The sequence below is a fragment of the Barbus barbus genome, assembly GCF_936440315.1.
Source record: "Barbus barbus genome assembly, chromosome: 38".
Taxonomy (NCBI): domain Eukaryota; kingdom Metazoa; phylum Chordata; class Actinopteri; order Cypriniformes; family Cyprinidae; genus Barbus; species Barbus barbus.
Window position 1 is genome coordinate 7877018 of NC_136716.1, and position 23706 is coordinate 7900723.

Sequence of the window (23706 nt, forward strand, 5' to 3'; positions counted from 1 at the left end):
TTAGCTATAATAATTGAAGTATGTTTTCTGTGAAAGACTGAAGAGAGATTTTTTTTTTTCCTCACTGTTCCGAATCTCATTAAAGAATAGAGGAAGAGGCCAGTCGCTGGCCATATTATAATATACAGAAAGCCCTATGATTTCTGTTCTAATTACCGTTTCAGTAATGGGGATATCAGAAGTCACCCTTCCCCCCAACACAACTCGCTTGTGTGGTGTGATGAGGATGAAGGGAAGGAGATTAATTGTCTCGTGTCCATGGGCTGGCAGCTGTGCCCTTCCTGATGTGCATTTGTAAGAAAGGAAACCTTGTGTGGAGGAATTAAACTCAGCTAAATTTAGGATTAGAAAATTCGATGAAATTCTTCTGCAGTATATCTCCTTTGACCCTTGAAGCAAAATTATCACACACTGCCTCCAGTTAAGTATTGTGGTGTTAAGATGTTGAATTAATTGAAATACAGTGATAATGCTGGTCACTGTCTACTGTTTTTTTGTTTTTATCAATCTGGAAAATGAAATTACCCAACATAGACTGAGGGGAAAACGTGACTATCAATATTTTTTTTGCAAAAGTATGTAAACATACAATTCACTGCAGTTCCCAGCTTAATCTGGTTGACTAGTTTTAGCTGGTCTTCCAGTCTGGTCATAGCTGGATTGATTTAGATTGTGTTTTGGTCACTTCTTTAGATGGTCAGGCTGGTGTTAGCATATTAGCCTTTTTTTTTTCAGTAAAGGTCAGTAAAAGGTCAGTAAAACAGCAACAACTTTTTCCCTTTCACACAAATTATGATTACAGGGGCAGCCAGGGGCAAATTATTGATTAATAAGGACTTGTTTTTTGTTAAAAGCTTGTGGACATTTCTCGTTGAAAGCATCACACAAATATACAAGGTACAAAATACCATGTAAACATGAGTTACTGCAAGTTTTGAGTTTCTGTTGTGAAAATTTGCCCTGTGTTCATATATCTCTGTTGCACGTAGCAAAGGACAGTCCAGGGTTGGTTGTAAATAGTTCAGGAATTGTACACTGGTGTAAATAGTTAATGTCTTATATTGTTCAGCTGACCTTATAAAGCTAGCGTTTTACTGTTATTTGGGCTATTTACACATAAAATCTTCCAGAGCTTATAGAGCCCGGTTCTTGAAATCTATGATAGGCTTGTTAGAATTATTGCATTGTCTGCATTTTTTAGCCACAACCACAGGTCACTGACCTTAATTTTAATGTGCTCTGTTTTGTATGTTTATTTCTGCAGAACAGTATTTCATTTTTGACACTATCAAATTAGACAAACATTCTTCTCTCTGCTGCTTCTTATGGATTGTTGTTGCTAGAATTAACCTGTAATGCTAAATGCTAACCCTAACCATGTTTCAAAGCCTCCAGCACTCTGCGGTTTAAACAGCTTATAAATGCATTTGTATTGACTGATAGTTAATCTGTCACTTAACCTTAACATAATAGCGATCATAATATTGTCCTGTTTTTGTTTGTTCTTTACTTATAACTATTGAGGCAATTTTTGCAAAATACTGTACACCCCTCATGCATGGAAATAGAGTGTGTCTGCATTTCAGTGTGTTTGGCTGACATCAGGTTATAGGCTATATCTTTACCAAGTGTACGTGACAGGATGAATATGGCTGGTGGGCGAACAAGCATCAGAGAGCCGTGGAGCTTGAGTGCGCGCAATACAGGCCTGCAATATGATTAAACTGGAGCAGGCCATAGGGAGCATGCCTGTAATCACATTATATCCACCTATCGTAGCTCGACGGCTGTCTTTCAAATCTCCAATTATACCCAGCTTGAAATTGTTTTCCTCTATCCTTCTATATCCTTTTCTTTTTCCCTGTCACTCCTTCACTTGTTCTCTCACATCATATGTACCACTCTTATAACCACGAGGCACCTGCGAGAAACATGATTACATTTCTTTCTTTTCTTTTCCTGAATGCAGGTTATTATAAAAAAGGCTTGAAATGTGTGATACGACTTTGATAAAGGCCATTTTGTGTAGGCTACGTCAGTATTAACATAGATTGTTAGTTAACAATAGTGTGCATGGTATTTGATATTTGGATTTATTTGGCTACATTCATGCTGCAAGCCAGAGAGCCTGATTTCAATTTTCTACTCAAATCCAATTTTTAGTGAGGTTATGCACAGTGACCTTTTAAATGTGACCCTCTGGTCTAAACAGTCTAATCTGATCGGCATATATGAAACACCCTACCCTGACATATTCATCACAAACAAAGTTTGAGGAAAACATTGTAATATGATATAAGTTGTATAAAAATGGACTTCCACTATTAAGTCTTTATCATGCATAATGTACATACATGTCTTACAAATTATAGCATGTGTGTACTTGGAATTCATTTAATGAAATAAATTATACGTATATAAAACATTTGATTCAAGCCAAGAGTAAATGATCAAAAGTAGTATAAATTTCAAAACTGAAGTCATATGCATCTGTTTGGCCCATATTAGAATTGAAAATATGAGACTGAATGTGATTTTTGCAGTTCACACTTTTAAACAGATTAGACATTGTGTTCCAAATTAATCTGCAGTGTAGATTTTCCATAAAGCATTTTTGAAAGGTACAAATGTTTGTTGCACACCCATTTGAAAATATCTGGGATGTTCAAGTGATGTTTTTGTTCAGGCATTGCAACCAGACAAACACATCCAGAATGTGAAATGATGAAAGGAATGTTGCAATGAACGGAGAGTGGGACAGATTTCTATGCATTTAGAACACACTTTAACATTTATTTTTGAAGCCTGAGTGCCATCAGGGGGCCGTACTTAAAAGCATGTCACATGCATTAATTTCCTCTCTATTAAAATCTTGCGTCTGACAGCATCTATCTCCACCATCATACCGTTTGGTGAGTGATGGTGGTGGCCTTTCATTTTAACATGAATGTAGATGTCCACCTTTTCATCGCCTGCAGGGCTCCAGCAATCATGCCTTTTTCTAGGGCATTAGTATGCATTTGTGAGCATGCAATGCCAAAGCACTCCATCTTGTGCGGACCTAGAAGATATTTTCACTTCAATATGTTCCCTCTTTCCTGCCTTCACTGGCAATTTTCTACTTTAAAAGCTTCAGTCTTCCTCTACAAGGAGGTCTTCTACTGAATACAGTATGACATTTTTCTTGTAAAAAAATAGGCAAAAATACTTCTTCTATTGTCCTTATATGTGCTGAAGCACAGTTCTTTTCATATCCTTGGAAATCGGCAAGGCTGTTTAACAGTGACCTTGGAACTACGGCTCAATATCTTCTCAATGTCCTTCTTAGGTCAAGCTGACCCAATCTGTTGTGCATTCATAAAACAGATGCCAGGGATTCACAGACTGTTTCCAGAAAAAAGGACCAACATTGTTGGTATAGTACATTTTGGCAAAATTTTGCAGACAAAAATTGTCAGTTGTGAAATGTGTGAAGCACAGCTCACACAGAAGGTATTTTCAAACCAAGCAGCTTTCTCTTGGTCAATGCAGCGAATTCCCACAACCAACCAAACCGGATGTGACATCTGTGGAAGGAGATCTTTCACCCTCATGCAAAATTCCAGATCACGTGGATTCCTGCTGAAATGACTACTGTGTAAATTCACCAAACAAGATTACTGATATGAATGGTACTACAGATAATGCTTCTTGTTGAAGAGAGGTGCACTTTTCTATCGCTTTTCTAACTGAATTTTATTTTTTGCCCGGTGGATGATAAAATAGGTGAAAGTCATTCTATTCCACCTAAGCCATATCTATAGACCAGAATATCATAGAGACCAAAATAGGCTCTTTTGACATTTTCAGAAAATTAAAAAAATTAGCTATTTTCCAGTTGCAGAATTGCACTAGCATCTGTTGACATTGTGTTTGTTTGAACATATGAAGGAGAGAAGAGAAAGTGCAAAATTCTCAGTTGGAGCTGAAATTGGCAAACAGACGTGGCCTCTTGAAGTTTAAAGCTGTGCATAAATGCGGTAAACAAGAATCTGAGAATTTCTAAAATGATGTATGCAGAAGGAGGTCACATGGTGGGAGGTTTTGTAAAACTACAACAGTGAGAGAACAACTACCAGAAGACATCGCTGGTATATTGCTTTCAGTAGATATGAAATAATTGGACAGAGTGAGTTTTTCTTCAGGCAGTCTTCCTTACGAAAATAAAACAATAGAATGTTGTGGTCCTTACCTCTCGGTTGGCAACCTTTGTTTCAACATAGAATTATCCCATCATGCAGGGCTGGCCCATACCTTTATGGGGCCCTAAGCAGAATTTAATTTGGGGGCCCCTCGGTGCTGCCAATATGACTGGTTATTGTCAAAGCTTGATTATTTGCCCACAATAAATCTAACACACCCATTATCAGTTTTGTTTGCTGTAGCTTTGTTGCTTACATCATACCATTGTTTGCCTGGCATGTTTTTACCCTTCTGTGATTTTTAATTGTAACAGTTGCAAACTTACAATAGTGGTCAGGTGTTAATTTGCACTTTAACATTCAAAGTGTTAAAGTATTAAGTGGCATAATTAATGTGGTGTGCTGAAAAGTAGCTAAATAAACCAGCAGATAATGCATTTACAGAACAGAATGTTATTTTAACAACAAATATTAATCAAAGTTGTAGGCCCTACTTTTATTACAAGTCATACTTTTTTATAATAATTATTAAACACAGCAGAGAGCATCTGTACATACAAAACAACAATTCTTAATCTATATCTATAGCTAATTGAAGCATAATGATATCGGAATATAACAGTAAATGCATGCTAAGGTAATTTTAAGCTGTTATCAGTTTATGAAACAGAAGCTTATTTTTATTACAAATATATATACATATACGCATAAGACAACAACTTTCATCTAAAACTAAGTAAAATGTTAAATTATAATATATTAAAAGTCTATTTGCTGATGTTTTGATGTTCAAACTTGAACTTCCCTAAAAAAAAAATGTTATGCTAATTAACTGGTAGGGTTGGGGTGGTCTGATTTGATCAGGGGTGCGTTTCCCAAAAACTATGGTCGCAAGTTCTATCTTAGCTAACAATGGTTTTGAGAAATGCACCCCTGATTTGTGCCACAAAACCCCCATGTTGAATTTGTCCCCCCTCCACTCCCAAAGCGCGATCGATTTTAACCCTTTGACACGCCATGCTTTGGCTGGTGCTGAGCCAGAGAAAGACAAGCTCGAGAAAAAAAAGAAGTGCTCAGTGCTTTTCATATTGAATAACTGTTCAGTGTTTTCAACCGAATAAAGTTTATTTTAGGTTTCAGACATTTAAATACACTTCAAATAAGTAAAAAAGACATTTAGTTTGTTAAATAGACTGCACACTGATTTCTATGGAAAGCGGCAATAATAATTCTTTCAGTTAATGGACGAGGTGTTTTATTCCTATCAAATACACATTGTGTAGGTTGCTATAAAGTTTTCTCTGTTTTTCTCCAAGCTTACTGGCCAATTACTTTCGGGTATTTTGGGAGAAATAGGTGAATTTAGGCTACGTGATGTTAATCTGACAGATCCACACGGCAGCGTCCAGCAAATATTATCAACATGGTCATTATTGTGTCTGCATGGCACGTCACTATGGAAATAATAAAATTATGTATAGATTATTTAATTATTTAATATTGTGCTTTCATATAATTACCACTGTCCATTTATATATCACAAAATAAAATAAAATAAAATAAACATGTAGATTACTCTTGGGGGCCCTAAGCAGCCGCTTAGTTCGCTTATGCCTTGGGCCGGCTCTGCCATCATGGATACTTTATTCATTTTTCTTTATTAAACCCACATCAAGTATTTGGGGTCAATTTGGTATTGCTCATGTACAATCACTCTAAACGCCCATCCATCAGAGTGATTTACTGATGTGTCTCTCTGATTGTGCTTTTAATTTGGGAATATGCCTGCTCTCTCTGCCTTACGTAATTGAGTTTGGTGAAATGGCCCTGTCCACTTATCCTCACTGCAACCATTAAACGATTATTGTTGTGTTGCTGTGGCATTCTTACTGTACATGCCTAAGTTCTTTAAAAATGTATAGGTAAATAGGAGAGTCACATGACGTCCTCATGAACCTAGTCGCACTTGAGTAGAGCTCTGTACGTTTGGACTCTTTTTGCTTATTTTTTTTCCGTTTTGTTTGAATTTTTATTCATTGGTGGTGCTTTACCTGATGGCATGCAGTCGTGGACAGCGGGAGTTGTCTCCGTCGGCTTCTCCTTTTCAGGGGAGGTCCAAGTCACCGAACTCAAGTGATATGATGGACAAGATGGCAAACACTGTTACACACTTTGAAGACATTCTAAGAACCGACTTTACGGCGATGCGGAGCGGGTTCGCTTCTCACATGTCAGTTGTTCAGTCGCTGTGCTCTGGGCTGGATCCTCTTGCAGGGGAGGTGAGAGAGCGGAGGAGGGTTGTCACGGATTGCGATGGGCATGTTGCCATGCTCGAGCAACAGGTTGTGGTCTTACAGGATCACAACAGGCGTAGCAATCTGCGCTAAACCACGGGTTTTCATCTTTAAATTGCTGCGATACACAGACAGGGAGCTCATTCTGCAGGCTGCCAGACTTCATGCCCCAGAGAAAACGTCCGACGGAGCAACGCTGTCTTTCTTTCCAGATTTTTCTCCGGTCACCGCAAAAAGAAGAAGTGCATTTGCGCCAATTAGGAAGGAGATGAGAGATGCTGGAATCCAGAATTTTCTCCTTTATCCTGCAACGCTGAAGGTCATTCTCAATCAAGGTGAACCTAAAATGCTATACTCCCCAGAAGAAGCAAGAGATTTTCTCACATCCCATTCATCCACCTACTCTCAGTGAACCTCATCTGGACATTTGCTGTCTAATCGGAGAAGAGATGCTCTAAATGGTTAGGTGTCTTTCACTGTTCAATTTAATGTTCTCTTCTTAATTCATAGTTCATTGTGCGTACAGTATCGCTTACTGATTATGATATTTTATTTGTTTTAGTTGTATTCTTTATCTCTCTTCTCTCTTTTTTTTTTTTAATAGAAATACTACCTAGTCAATATGTGACTATGGGGCCAAATGTTGGAGCTACAATTATGTGCAGGGTTTAGTTGATGACACGGACCATATTAAAGGGTGCTGGCAGATCAAGGCTTGTTCTTGGTTTGATCTGCCATAGTTCATGGGAATGTGTGTTTTTTTTTAATGGTAACGGGGAGGGTGGGGGGTGGTTTAATAGTAGACTCAACTGGTGTTATTTTCAAACTTGTATTTTGTCTTATTATGCAGTAATTATGTTTGATACCTATGACTGACCTTAATATTCTGAGTTGTAATATTAATGGGCTAAATGGCCCTCACAAACATACAAGTTTTCTGGATTTTTTGCGAAGAAGAAAGATTGATATAGTGTTAAGAATCCCATTTGAAAGAGGAGGATATACACAGGTGTTATAATAAGTTTTATGAAGTGGTATCTCACTCATCTTCGGATACTAAAACCAAGGTTGTCCTAATATCGGTGCAGAGGACTTTACTATTTAGAGAAAGGTTGTGATACAACTGGTAGAATAACACATATAAAAACAATAGTGGAGAATAGGAATATTGTATTTCTCTCAGTTTATGCCCTGTGTACTCCTGACCCTACTTTTTTCTCTGTTTTGTCTTGAAGTTTTCAGATTTTGAAATTGTATTGGGTGCAGATACAAATTCTGTAATGTCGCATATCCTAAATAGATCTGGACCAAAGGAATCACACTCTCAAGCTTTGTGTTCTGACAAACTTTGGCAATGTGTAACCTCATTTACTCATTTACATTAACCGTTGGTGTTTATTAAACCCTTCTGCTAAGTCTTTCACTTTCTTTTCTGCTACTCATAAATCCTATTCGCGAACTGACTATATTTTCATTTCTACTTCTTTATCTTCAGCTGTACGTGATGCCGATATCTGTTCCCTATCTCTGTCAGATCATGATAGAAATTTGTGTAGATTATCTTTGATCCCTCTACCATCTCGTGCCACTAGATAGCGATTTAACCCTAAATTGTTACAGGATGAAAACTTTTGCAGTCAATTCAGAAATAAATTTGCTGAGTTTATTGAAATTAGCCAAGGTTCAGTGGATGATCCTCGAACACTTTGGAATGCAGTTAAAGGATTTATAAGGAATAACTCAATTTCATATGCCTCTTTCCTTCAGAAAAACCGACACAAAAAGATAGTTGAACTGGAATCACAGCTCCAGAATCTGACTAGAGATAATCAGCGTTGTTTCTCAGACAATACACTCAGTAAAATCATGGCGGTTAGGTCCGAACTCAATTCATTACTGAGATCCAGGGCAGAATTCCTGATTCAAAGATCCAGGCAGAATTACTATTTTCAAGGGAGAAGACCAAGCCACCTTTTAGCCCATATTTCAGCAGTGAAATCCCAATCTGGGCTCATTATGACAGACCCAAAAGACATTAATATCGCCTTTCACTCTTTTTACTCTAACCTCTATACTACTTCTGCTGATGGTGACCCTGAATCTTTTGCATCTTTCCTGTTCAACCTTGATTTACCAAGGCTATCAGATTCAGATTTGGAATACCTGGCTGAACCAATCACTCTTCAGGAGCTGGAGTCAGCAATTTGATCTATGAACAAGGGGAAATCCCCAGGCATAGATGGCATTCCAATCGAATTGTATACTACTTTTTGGTCGGATTTAGGCCCCCTCATGTTCGATATGATACATTTTTCAATTACTCAAGGCTCATTTCACCCATCCATTAATATAGCAGTTATTTCTCTCTTGTTAAAAAAAGAGAAAGATCCGACTTCCTGTTCTAGTTACCGGCCACTTTCTTTGATAGGGACTGCTGTTAAATTATATGCTAAAGCACTATCTCGTTGTCTAGAGAAATTTATGAATAGGCTAGTTCATCATGACCAAGCAGGATTCATTAAATCTCGTTCAGCTTCGGATAACTTACGCAGGTTATATCATATTATTAATTCAAATAATAGTTTGTCCTCCCCTTGCGCAGTATTATCTCTAGATGCGATGAAAGCTAGAATGGAACTATTTATGGGCGGTTCTACAGCATCTGGGTCTGGGATTGAGTTTCATAAATATGATAAAAGTTCTGTATGCCAATCCAGCAGCCACTGTTCTCACAGGTGCTGTTCACTCTGACCCATTCTTTATACATCGAGGTACCTGTCAGGGTTGCCCACTGTATCCTCTGTTATTTGCCCTATCCTTGGAACCCTTAGCTCAAGCGGTCAGACAATCTGAAACTATTTCTCCAATAAATATACAGAATACTCATCAAATTTCTTTGTATGCTGATGATATCTTATTGTTTTTGGAGAAGCCGTCACATTCTATTCCTCATGTGCTGAATTTATTTGACCATTTTGGATCTCTCCCTGGAATTAATTGGAGTAAGTCATGTTTACTTCCCCTCAATTCTAAAATTGATTCCATGTCCCTTTCTATAACTATTCCATTGGTTCAAAAGTACTTGGGGATAGATGTTTTTCCTTCCTTGCAGGAAATCGTCTCAAAAAACTATAATGGTATTCTAGCCAAAGTATCCTCAGATTTGGAAAATTTGTCTCGTCTTCCTACTACTTTTCAGGCTCGTATATCGGTAATTAAAATAAATGTTCTCCCACGTTTTAATCATTTTTCTTCCATGATTCCTCTCGCTCCACCGGTTGGCTACTGGAATAAACTAGATGCCTGTGTTTCACGGTAAATATGGGATGGGAAATGTCTTTGTATTAAACTGACTACCTTACAACGATGTAGATTACATGGAGGTCTTTCTTTCCCTAATTTTAGACTGTATGCTCAAGCCTTTTCCCTCTGCCCTTTAGCAGTTTGGTTTGATCCTGACGCTTCTGTGTCTTGGAGAGCAATTGAGGAATCTATTGTTTATCCGTATAAATTGAAGCATCTTGTTTTTTCGGGAGTTCCGCCTAGGCAGTGTAAAGCTCAGTTTGGTCCCATTGTAACCCATCCCCTCTCCACATGGACGGATGTTGAAAGACGTTCACAGCTAGCTACAAAATGGTATAGGCATTCGCCTATTTTCCACAATAATAATAACCTTTTGTCAGACAGTACTCCATTTCATTGTCCGCAATGGACTCATAGTAAAGTAAACACTCTGGGAGGTACACTGAAAAAAATGATACTTTGGATTAACTTAAAAAAATTGATGTAATTTGTTACATCTAATTTTTTTAGTTTTTCTCAAATTGTATTTATGATTTAGTTAAAACCGTAAATTTTCATTTAATGTCAAACCAAAATTTTAATTTTTTCCAACACAACGTTTTACCTCAGCCCAAAGTAATAATATCATTTGTTACAAAGAACGTGTGTAATTTTTTGCTTTGATACAACCTAGTGTTTTTATTTTAGAAAAACTTAACATTTACAAGTACATCTAATTGAAGTTTTTACTTTGAAATAAACTAATTAAATAGATGTAATTAGTTTCTCTCAAATAATTTTTTTGATTTGGCTAAAACTATAATTTTTTACTTGATGTTAATCAAAATATTGCTTTGGTTCAAATTATTTTTTCATTTTGGAAAAACTAATATTTTCAGTTTCAATAAATTAAATTGAATTTTTACTTTGGAAAAAACTAATAAAATTGATGTAATTTTGTTACAAGTTATTAGATTAGGTTTTTTCAAGTTGATTTTTTTACTCACAACAAACTATCAATTTTAATTATAACAAAGTCAATATATTTAGGTCAATATTATAATGCGTCAATAAAAAAGCCAAAGTTGCTCCCATATTCAAGTTTTGTTGTACTTCAGATAAAACTGAAAATACCTTGTTTCGGTCTGTAGCTCACTTTCCTTAAATAAAGACACAAAAATTTACTTCAAAAAGACTAAAATTTTATTCTGCAAGCATATCTTTTAAAACATGTTCGCAGACCATGTAACATCCACAGCTTTGACAGCAAATATGGTTTGAATTTTTTGTAACAGCAATTAAGTGCAATACAGTTTCTCACAGTTTCTACACTGTACAAACTTGGCTAGATTAACAACAAAAAATGTAAATAAAAAAGTGCTTAAGAGGCCCACATCAATATTGAGCACATTACCAATCAATGAAGCATTATGTAAAACTTGAGAAATGGGTAACACTTTATAATAACGTCCAGTTATAAGTCATTTATAAGTGATTAGTTAATGATTAACTAATAGTTTACAAAACATTCATAAGCAATTAATAAGTGATATGCTAACAATTTGTGTATGTTTTGTTAATTCATTTAAAAGTCATTTACAAGTAATTAGCTAATGATGAACTAATCATTTACAAAACATGACTATACATTCATAGATGATTAATAATTGATATATTAATATTTTTATCTATGTTTTGTAGAATAAGTTTTGAATCATTTACAAGTGATTAGATGATGATGAACTAATCATTTACAAAACATAACTATACATTCACAAATGATTAAGTAATATGCTAACGATTTATAAATCTGTCATAAGTTATCTTTATAAATAGCATCATGAAATAATCAAACAGATCCTTAATGGTTAATAGTTACTAGTTAATATATTATTAATCACTTATAGATCATTGACACTTTAGATTAGGGGATGCAGAAAGCTTTGTAAATGATTTATAATGTTTATTGAGATAATAGTACAATGTTGACATTTCAATGATCTATAAGTGATTAATAATATATTAACTAGTAACTATTAACCATTAAGGATCTGTTTGATTATTTCATGATGCTATTTATAGATAACTTATGACAGATTTATAAATCGTTAGCATATTACTTAATCATTTGTGAATGTATAGTTATGTTTTGTAAATGATTAGTTCATCATTAACTAATCACTTATAAATTACTTATAACTGGACGTTATTATAAAGTGTTACCGAGAAATGTAATGCAATAGCCTTTAATAACTGTAAAACTGTTTAAACATTTTAATGTTAACGATGTGCCCAAATATCTATACCACAAAACAACTTCACAATAAATTGAGTTTAACGTCAGTTTAAAGTGTTTTTCATTGAACAGTGATTCATTAACCTGCAATGTATTTGAGTACAAGCTCTAAAACAGAACAAAATACAAACATAACAAAATGTATCCAAATGTATTTCTCTTGGCAGCTTTACTTTCACAGCTTAACTGAGGCTGAGAACTTTGCGTGTCATTTTCTTTGGTTCAATCTCCATAAATAACTTTTGTAGTGCATCAAAGGTGTGTTCCAGCTCACCTGGATAGCTCAAGTTCAGCACATAAATTAGGCCAAATAACATGGCACATGCAAGTGTGACTGATGGCAACCTGCTCAGGACTTTCACACCTTCAATGACTATACCAATGTCATGTGGTGGTTGGAGAGAATCACCCTCTTCCCTGATGACGAACACAGCCATTGTGGAACTTGCAAGCTCTGTTTCAGCTTCATCCCTCTGGACAACCTGATAAAAGACGAGCTATAAGTTATTCTGATGAAACCAGTTTCCAATGTACCGACATAGGACTCAGACAGTTCCCAAAATCAAATAAAAAAATGTTGATGATGAGATTAAGCTGGTTTATATTATATTATATACACAAGACTCAGGATTCACAGTCGTCTGATTGCCAGAGACAAGCAAGTTTGAGTAGGATGATTATAAATTGTAAGTAAAACGCCCTGCTTACGACTTGGTTTTGGTCTCTAACGAATTCTAAATGTAACTGATGCAAAAAAAGAAGCATTTTCTCATCAAAATATGACCAAATTAGCACTTTCCCAGCAACATTTTCTTTTGCTTCCACATGGGCAAGGTGGCAATGTGTCCAATGCATCCTGCATCCCCTTAGCAGCACACCATGCCTGTGCAAAATGTGCCAGGTACTACAGCCACATGTGCCCTCCTTGGCCAGCGTAAGCTTACTCATGCACGTGCCCTTTATGGCCAGTGTCAGCATGCTGCAGCTGGTGGACTGTGACCGCATACATTTACTTATTTTGGACTGATTCTGATTCTCTAGATGGGATTGAAATGTGCAAAAAAAATAAAATGGTATGTATCCTGTTACTTGTTGCAGATATTTACAATATTATAAACATTTTTTAACATTTAAAAAAAATGGAAACAACACAAGACTAAGATGGGGACAGAGTTACAGTAATTGTGATCACATTTAGGTCTTTACCTGAGGTCTTAAAGTATAAAGGTAGAATGAAGACATAACTGTGATGTTTTGCAGGAACAATATAAAAGGAGCATTATCCTGCTTTTTTTAAGTCTTTCACAGTCAACTATAGGTACATATACAAATGATAAAATGTTACCTTTGGCACAACATAGTTCACATTTGCACTGAAATATTAATTTCTGGCGCTATGGCTTCATGGAAGTGCTGCCCATTTCAGGAAGTTTGTATCAAGCAAACTTGACATTAAACATTTTATTAATAGCCTTGCATTTTGACCCAGCGTCAAATCGTAAATTTAACCTCTTAAGCCCCACCTAAACAGAGCACATTTTCTCCAGTTTGGCATCACCCAAATCTAAAAGCTTAAAAAAAAAAGCATCAAAATGGCGACAAAAGAGGATGAAAACGCAACAAAAATGTGACAAAAAAAGTGAGTAAAACGCGACAAAAAAAGTGATAAAAACATACCAGAAAAGCAACAAAAGAGGGACAAAAAACGTGACTGTGTTAAGACTCCAGCATTACCACTGGACCTCTTCTTTGACCTTCATTCATTGACATTTCTGTCCCTCTTCTTAAATTACTTAAAATAAGAATCCAGCTAATCAGCCACTCACAAAATGTCCACCACATTTGCCACGTTAACTGTTACCATGTCCTATCTAGAGTTTTCTTAAAGATATTTGGAGGGGCTGCTGCTCAGCAAGCAGGATCCACGAAGATTACTCAAACACGCATGAATCAAGTAAAAAAAAAGTTTGCGTGATATAACTCCTTTAAGTGACAAAATTGGACACATAACCAACATATGATAACTTTTACGAGGGAAATAAAACCATGAGAGAGTCACTCGATTGGAGTGCATTTACCATAGAGTAAAATGGCACTTAATTTTAATTTTTAAAACTAATTTCAACCCACAATTGTAACTTTCTAATTCAGGATACAAGTTACAAGGCAAACAAAGGATCAAAGGATAGGCATACAAATGTATCTAGATCTATCTATATATACACACAACATACCCGAGTACATACCAGATCAAGAACTTTAAGTATCTTCTGGGTCTTCTCTCTGATAACTCCTCCCTTCCTTCTGAAGAGCTCGATCAGCTTGCTGTGGTGCTTGTCCAAAGAAGCCAGGAATCTTGTCTGAAGTGGAACAGTTGTAATCCTGAGAAATTCAGCATTGATCTTAAAAATATGAAATAAAACAAAACAGAAGAATGATTACATGACAGCTACATGTGAGATACATTCTGAAATACAAAATTACAATTTCTTTAAAAAATGCATGTCATTTTGAACAAAATTTTAATATATCATAGCAGATTTCTTATAATAGGCAATTAGTATCCTCTACTTTACTTTAGTTCAAAATATTACATGCCTCATCCTCTGTGAACAATGCAGGCCATTCTTCAACTCCCAATTCCTTTTCCACAATTTCTTGTCTTCGTAGTGAAAAGGTTTTGGCCATTTTGTCCTTTACCACGGCACGATTGTCTCGTTTCTTTACTTCTGTTAAAAGTGAGTGTCTCTCATTTTCCAGTTTTTCTCGAGTCTCTCCAGTTGGAATGTCGGGTATGTGGTTAGCTTCTCCTCTCTTTGGTCTCTTTACTTTTTTTGCTGGCAAGGCATCCTCTGTGGCTTTGGACTTCAATGAATTTACAAGTAACTCAGAACACCCAGTGCCCTTTAGCTGAGTTCGGTAGTTACCCATTTTTGTCTTAAACCGCTGCTTCCAACCATAGCAGCCATTGTACGAACCCGGTTCGGAAAGGCATGGATGCTTCTTGATTAGAGCTTCTGCAACTTCACTGAAGTCAGCATCTGATGGGTAAGCTTTGAACCTGAATATTTCTTCACAGTCTTTGCATTTCCACATTCACCAGAAAACTAAGAAAAAAACATACAAAAAGAACCATGTTAGGCATTTGCTGCTTAAAGGAACAGGCCACCGTTTTTCCATACTGAGATATGTTCTTACCTGAGCTTAGACGAATTGATGCGTACCAGTCAGTCTGCGCTCAGTCATGCACAAAGACCAAAGATGTTTTTAGCATTTAGCCTTTCCCAGCATATTCCTATGGACCCAAACGGGGGTGAAGTTAGAAGTGACCAAGCTCTTCCACATTTTCCCTATTTAAATACGATTACGTGAGAAGTTACACCTGGGGTCGACAATATAATTGGCCCGGTGGCCCGGACGTACTTTTAAAACCGTCAGGGCCACCAGATCGCTCCAACCACTAGCCCGGTGGGGCCAGTAAAAATAATGCCTCGATTAAAAAAAAAAAAAGTCTAATTTCACATTAATTACCAGTGGTTCTGTGTTTTGATTTCTGTTAAATCGTCTCGGTAACCACCGCTAGCAGGTTACGTGATCCCGACAGCCTTACAGATGCAGCGGGTTTATGCTCGCTCCCGCGGTTACGCGCGCAAACTGCACACTGCTGCTCAGCACCTACCTATAGCTACTATTAAGCTAGGCTACATGTTTCTGAAACCCCCATCACCCGGCCAAACGCCGGGTAAAAAAGAGAAGGCAAGGAAGAGAAAATCACCAGAGGAATTGAGGGAAAGCGAAAGGGAATACGAAAAGAAAAGGCAGAGAAAGTTTCAGCCCCAGTGGCGAGACCGCTGGAATTGGCTGGGCTTAGGGGTGGACGATAAAAATGTCTCCACGATCTGCTTTTGAAGAAATATCGTAGTATCGTGCTACAGCACACATTATGTCAAATACAGTTCTGGCGCCGCGGTCTCTATATACTGTACAACACGACATACAGCAGTAGAGTTACTCTGACAGGACACTGCACTTATTCGCGATCGCAAAAGTACATTATTTGCACACAAGCCTTGCTGGTTAAATGTTTAATTCGCGCTGGTCTGACGTGCGCTCATACACCTGAAGCACGCGCACTAAAAAGCCTGTCTAACAGCGCCTGATTACTCAACTAACTTATCTTTTGCGCTAATACTGTCAAAACACACAAGGTTTACATACAGACTCAGTTGGTTATCTCTAAAATGAAAGTAAATAGTTAAGAGAGAAATGGATGCCTGTATATTAGATGCGTGCAGCTCTTAAAGGGACAGGACACTAAACGTGCTGCCGCTTGTCATTAAAGGGATAGTTCACCCTAAAATTTAATTTCTGTCATCATTTACTCACAACATGTTGTCCCAAACCTCTATTCATTTCTTGTGCTGAACCCAAAAGAAGATATTTTGAAGAATGAGGGTAACCAAACAGTTGCTGGTCTACATTGACTTTGATAGCAGGAAAGAAAAATCCTATGGAAGTCACTGAGGACCAGCAACTGTTTGGTTTTCACCTTCTTCAAAATAGCATTTATGTTCAGCAGAAGAAAGAAACTCATTCAAGTTTAAAACTACTTTTGAGTAAATGATGGTATAAAAATAAAACATTATGACAGAATTGACAGACAGATGACAGAATATTTATTTGTGGGGGAACTATTCATTTAACGTTAACAAAACAACAAAACACAAAGAGAAAAATCACTCACTATTCTTGACTGAAAAACTTTAATACAGTTGCTTTAGGAATCAGTCTATCTAGTGTTTTATTTTTATATTTGTTCATTCAATTTCATTGAATGCTCTGCTAAATGCACCTATTGTACCTGAAAATAAAGCACTGTTTGTTTTATTTGTATATTATGTGTATTTGTAATGTGTATCTTTGTTCTTATTTTTTAATAAGAAAGATAGAATGATGACACAGATTTTTATCTTCACCCACTGTCTTTTTTTGTTTTGTTTTTTGTTACCTTGAAAGGCTTTGTCTTTCTAGTTTGGCTGTAATGCTCAGACAGCTTGTAAAACCAACATGACAAAGAATCGTGATAAAATCGTGAATCGTGATATTTCAAAAAAAAAATCGTGATATGATATTTTTCCCATATCGCCCACCCCTAGCTGGGCTACGATCAAGAAAAAAAAAAGGTTTACTGTGAGCTCTGCAGATCAATGCCCACATATGCAGACAAGTAAGTTAGAGAAAAGTTAACGTGTATGAAACCTATGGTATGAACATAATATAATGAATTGCTGTGTGACTACGGAGAATGAATCCTATGCAATAGGTTTATTTGCACTTGTTTCATGTTTTTGCACAGTTTTGCTGCACTTTGCACTAAACCTACCTTAAAAAAAATAAATGTTATTCATGTTGTTCAAGCAAACTGTTCTTTTTCGTGATTATTGGGATCAATACCCGACGCGTTGACCTGGGCCAGTGAACTTCAAAAGACACTGGCCCTCCGCAAATTTCCCTTATTGTCTACCCCTGTACACGATCCAAGTATAGTTACACATTACTATATTGTAAGGCGTAATAACACCTTAGGACCACTTCGACGTCCGTGCAGTAATATCTTCAGAATTCTTTAGGAGTGAAGATATTACTGCGCGGACGAAGTGCTCCTAAGGTGTTATTACGCCTTACAATATAGTACCCCTTTTTATCCGCTTAGAAAATCGACATGTTTAATTTTGTGTGACTGATCGCCCCCACAAAGACCAGACTGGTACGCATCAACTTGTCTAAGCTCAGGTAAGAACATATCTCAGTATGGAAAAACGGTGGCCTGTTCATTTAATGCTATTTTCATAATGCAAGAGATCATGCTTTTGCATATTAGTTTAAATATTTATGCCTATTGGTGGTTACTACTTCAGCGAGAAGACGACATTTATTAAACTGTCTAGATATTAATTTCATTTTATGGTTATAGTGTGCGTAAACATGTTACTTGTGTGATGGACTTCTCTATCAGTTTAGTCATTTATATTTGTGGTGTCCTTGGGCAAGACACCCCACCCACTGCCTGTATGAAGTGTGTGAGTGGTTGGTGATGGCCGAAGGGACCGATTGCGCAGAATGGCAGCGTCGCTTCGGTCGGTCTGCCCCTGAGAAATTGTGGCTACAACAGTAGCTTACCATCACAGAGTATGAACTGAAAGAATAATGACTACACTGTAGCGCTTTGAGAAGCTTCTGACACTGGTTTGTAAAGCGAAATACAAGTGTAAGGCACAATTATTATCATATTCATACAAATAATGTTCACTGCCTGGTGTGCATGTGTGGATCACCTACCAAATTCTGCAGCGGTTAATGATTCCAGAAAAAGGGCACCTGTAAATACAAAGGAAATTGCATGAATTTATAGGGGACAGTGATTATTATTTCCATTTGTCACTTTAAACTATAACTTATGTATGTAACTTAGTGTTTCTCTTTAATCAGTCATTGCTCTCCCCATTGCTACAAATAAAATATGTAATAGACAAATACATACAAGTAGTAAATAGTAAGTTAACATTTAGTTGTGGAGGATTTCTCGGACTCCCCCGTTACCCTCCCATGAACAAACATAAGAAGGAATGTTGTTTTAACCACGGAAAGGCGTCAGTACACTCCGATTTTCAAGTTTAAATCCTCCCATGTTAATCTAACGTTACTAACTCTCCTGACTGCTTTGTCGGACAAAATGGACGATGGCGAAGTATGATTGGTCAGATCACCTGTCAATCAAGCTCCCTACGAAGGGTCAATTGGCCCAAAAAAAATCCAACACGACCTTACCCGAGCTCGTTCAACGTTCTGTCCCATCCCGACCATAAACTGCACGCAGCTGTGTGAAGCTTCCCTCCCTCCCTCCTCAAACGTAAATGTATATTATGTCAATCGTTTGAGCTACGTTTGTTGCTGTAAAATTTTTCATTTGTGCTGTTTTCGTTTTTGATATATTCTTTTTTGCATGCAGTGTGTGCCACAGACACGTGCGCGCGCCTCAGAGGAGGCCGAGTGTAGACGCATCAAGGCTCTAAAGTTTGTAATAGTTTAAAAACCAAACCAGCACAAACGGAAATCTTTACAGCACAAAACAGTACAGATGTAGATCAAGCGGTTGACACTATTTTTAGCTGTTTTAGAGCTTTAAAACTGTCTGCATGTCCGACCCGTGGCGTTCACCGATCGGGTTCAAAAGCGCGTGCTCCTTCACCCGTCTCAACAAGCTCACGAGTACGGAATCAATACAGTTTAACGTTAGGCTAATGGTGAAAAGCACGCGTAAAGTCTGTCCCTGGAGCACCCTAACTTACTCTCATCCCGCCTAAACTTTGGCTCGGCTGCAGCTCTATGGCTGAGGGGCTAGCAGCTAGCAGTGACCCAGCTACCGATTAAACGTGTCCAGACATTGGCGGGGCTCTTCAGTTGAATTAAGCGCGATCTAGACACGATTATTATAAGTTTGGTAATTTCTGAACTACGCGACCACATAATGCGATTAGCAAAAATTCGAGATGACAATTTTAACCAGTTCATATTTCTTAAACTCTATCACAGAACCCCGGTTCTTTGACTTTGTTAATTTCCTCAAAAACAGATATTTTGTCACCAAGCAAAACACATTCGAGCTCTTACCTTGTTTAATTGAGTTTTCTCGGAGACTCGCACATGGAAATGGTCCTTTGCTTGCGAAGCGAGGTAATGGCGGACAGCAGAAATGTTCAACGACTGAGATGTACCGAGACGTAATGACGTCACATGATCACATGACACCCCAAAACTTTGGATTAACCTTAAACTACCATTCAAGTAAAAGTGATGTTTTAAAGTTTGTCTAGAGGGCATAACACTTACTTTGAGGCAAAGTGAAAACAGAAGGTATAAACTGAAAATCACAATTTTCCATTGGACCAATGTAAATATATATTTTGAACGAATTGCACTGATGTTTCACTTTTTTCAGTGTATCTATGATGATAGTGAGATTCTGAAAATCCTTCCAGAATCTTAAAATTCAATATAATCTGCCAGGCACCTCTTTTTTTATGTATTTGCGTATTAGATCGGCCCTACGGGCATATGGGGTGCCTTTGAACTCTCAACTGCTTGTTCACCCTTTGCACAAACTAATCCTTCCTTCTGAGGAATCTCCCTCCTCTGCTTCAGACATCTATCTCTTTCTTTTGAGCATTCATACAAACCTGTATCTATTACAACTGTTTGGGCTAAGGATCTCAATGAGGATGCGCATGTTTTATTTTCCGATCAGGTATGGGGTATGTTTAAATTGTCTTCTAAAAACCCTAATCACCAAATGATTCATTGGAAATTGCTGCATAGGGTTTACTTGACTCCAATGAAACATTTTTATATGAATCTGTGTTCTTCTCCTAAGTGTAATCTCTGTTCCCAAGGAGTTTTAGGCACGTTTTTGAATTTTTTTTGGGAGTGCCACTCTCTCTCACCTTTTTGATCTCAGCTCTCACAGGACCTATCATAATTGTTGGGTACTGAGATATATTTGACTCTGCGCCATTTTTTCATGAATGACTTTTGGGACTTCACCTTGTCCGTCCAACAAAGATGTTTACTGTTAGCTACTCTCACAGCAGCAAAAAAATTGCTGGTCAACTGTTGGAATCCTCCTCACACAATGGACAGACGAACCGGGACTGTGTATTTGTTGGACATTATCTCGATGGAACTCTACTTCTCGTATACATGGATCTAACGTGAAAACTGTAAATTCATGGCATTCAGCTTTTAATGTTGTGTCTTCTTTTCTAAAATATTTGTAAAAATTATTTTATTGTTATTTGTTTATCTATTAATATTAATTAATATATTTGATTATTATTATTATTTTTTTTTTTTTTAAGTCTACCAGGGGGTGAGATGGGTTGGGGTGGGTTCTAAATTTGGCCAGCTGCTTTTTGTTTTGTACTACTGTTCCACAGAATAAAATTCAATAAACAGTTGTTAAAAAAATAAAAATAAATGTATAGGTAAATAAAATCTTAAAGTTGGTGTGAATTGCAGTTGATTTAGAGCAAAAATCGATTAGCTTGTTGGCTTTCTCTACCAGGATGGATCGAGTCCTCATGTGGGTTTGCTAAAGCAATGCCTCACTAGCTGTTTGGCTTTTGGTTAATGTTATCCAATAGTCTGTACAACCTATGTGACATCACCAGAAAGATGTTTTGCTGAAGCACTGTTGACTTTAAACATGTTTCAACATAAAGTTTATATTTTAGGAATAATTTAATTGATTTCCTTTATGCAATTTTGGCTTGTTTGGCTAAATAAATATCAAAACTAAATCATGTTGGGTTCTAATAATTTTAATCCATTGTTTTTTAGAAGAACTGTTGTCTAGCTTTGCAGTAAACAATACAATTGACACAGATGATGCTTTTAAACAAGATAACTGTACTGAGTCAAGGTAATCGTTTTAAATTAACCATAGACATAAAATTATACAGCTGGAACAAACAGCACATCTTGTCCTTTATCACCTGTGATTTTCCCTTCAGTCAGGGTTAATGAGCAGCTTGCCATTGTAAGTGGCCTCAACCAGGGCACCCTCTCTAGTTTCGGCAGTATCATTGATTCATGCATCATTGAGTATCAGGAGGAGTTTCTCAGCTCTGCAGTTCCCTGGGTTATTCTGCATCTGAGCAATATTTAAATCCCCAATCAATAGCAGTTAAGACTTTCCGCCCTAATTACAGCATTTATTTGTATCTATATCTAGGGAATGGAGTTCCTTGCGAGCAGTATACACTTTTAAAGATGAAAAAGATTCTGTATATGATGAATTTGTCTGAAATAATATATATGAATATATAATAATATATAATATTCATAGTGTTGTTATTACAGAATAAAAACTGACGGGATGATTAGTACCCCATTGTATCACCTGAGGGGACTATTTTGCGATAGCAACCAGACGGACGTACATTATCCTGCTTATTACACAGCTATTTCCCAAGTAAATGATTGAACACAAAATATTAATTTGAGTTGAAACATTTTATTACCTTACTAAATGCAAAGCTTCCACAATGGAACTAGTTGCTAACAAGTGGCTTTGATCATTATTGAAATATTTGACCTTTGTCTTTTTAATTCATGCAACTTAATCTTTTCCTGGAAATATGATGTGAGTTTCCACCATAGTGAATGCATGCAATTCTTTAACACTGTCTTCTTTATTATATTTTCAAGCACTGTATCAAGATATCAGATGTGTTTAGCTGTAGATTTGTGTCTTACTGTGTTTAAAACAGCATGGTGGATTCATTCATCCTCATCTTGTGTAGGGAACTGCGATTACCTTTCTTCTGGGTTCCAGTATTATCAGTGACTTGAATAAACACACACACACACACACACACACACACAGAGAGAGAGAAAGCAGTAGCCCCACCAAGCCCCTCATCACATGTAATTACATGACAGTCTTGCTGGGGTGTTTGATGTGTGCCGGATCAATGCTCACCGTCTCTTCTTAAGCAGACACTTAATGCAGTCGCGTTTGCTTGTGTCACACTTTTGTACCAACATTCTCACAAGAACCCAAAGCAGAGAATCACCAAACAATACCTAATGAGAACTTGCCAAGGTGTGTTTGAGATTTTCCTCAGAGGCCTAAACAAACTGGCCGGGTTAGCGGAGGTGTCTTCATCACTGAGTGTAGGTAGAAGAGAACAATACAATCACACACAGCCTGCTTTAAACACCTCTTTCATCTTCTGTTCAACTTCAGATAAGGCACAACATTGGCTTACACAAGTAAGACACTTTCCTGCATCAGCACCCTTTAAAATGTTGCTTTACTTGCAGCCCATGCTCATTAGAAAAATGTGCCTGGGGCGACATTTATGCAAAATGATCTCATGTTGCTTTTTGCACGGTTCATAACACTTTCACAATGAAATGTCCAGTGAGTGGTGCTAAAAGCATGTTCAGTTTTATCTTAAATAGATCTGTCAATGTTTTATTTTGTTGGTTGTTGCATCGCAGCAGTTTGGAAATGAAATGTCCCATGAGTGTCGCAAAAAGGCTAATGCTCTATTGTGTTTGAAAATAATGTAGCATCTACATTTTATCCTACTCTAAACCTAACCGATAGTGTTAACAAAAGCAAATTTGAGAAAAAAATGCATTTGCTAAAGCAACCATTACATTTTAATTGCTTTTACAAGTCTTTAAGCTGTTTTATGGAGTGTTGTGACTTGCTTTTCATGGCACTTATACCCAAGTGCTATGCATCACAACCAAGTGTGCTACTTAGCAAGTTTACATCAGAAAAGCCATACACATGCACCACTTCAAATACAAACTTCAAAATTTATTTGCTTACAAATTATGCAACATGATTTTGAGGTCATATCATGGTATTGTCCAAGGAACATCGCAAACATAAGTCTTTATTAAATCAATTAAATCAACCAATAATCTGCTACTGTGTGACTAATAACTGTGAAAAAAGAATACTTTTTTTGTGTATGTGTATGTGTTTTATTGCCACTAGTGGTGAAAGCTGTAGTGAAGTATATGTACGATTTTGGAGTATTGCAAAAAATATAAGCAGATGCACATTTTTGTAATG

At 36.9% G+C, this 23706-nt stretch overlaps 2 protein-coding genes across 3 annotated transcripts in view; one reads left to right on the forward strand and one right to left on the reverse strand.

Moving 5' to 3' along the window:
• The window catches only part of LOC306857857 (glutamate receptor ionotropic, delta-1-like), a gene marked incomplete at both ends in the record, with an annotated part of 434446 nt that overhangs the window by 165236 nt on the left and 245504 nt on the right, over positions 1-23706 (forward strand). The gene's annotated exons all lie outside the window — the stretch shown is intronic.
• Positions 10228-19829, reverse strand: LOC306858018 (uncharacterized protein). 2 transcript variants are annotated; one of them, XM_079398358.1, is made up of 7 exons: positions 19725-19792; positions 18393-18431; positions 15252-15348; positions 14652-15160; positions 14300-14455; positions 11502-12535; positions 10228-11267 (listed from the first exon to the last, which is right to left on the reverse strand). In XM_079398358.1, the coding sequence occupies exons 4-6, from the start codon at positions 15147-15149 to the stop codon at positions 12236-12238; spliced, it is 954 nt and encodes a 317-aa protein (XP_079254484.1). In that variant the 5' UTR covers positions 15150-15160; positions 15252-15348; positions 18393-18431; positions 19725-19792; the 3' UTR covers positions 10228-11267; positions 11502-12235. The 2 variants fall into 2 exon arrangements, with proteins under 2 accessions (XP_079254484.1, XP_079254483.1); XM_079398357.1 differs by lacking the exon at positions 15252-15348 and having other exon boundaries at positions 19725-19829.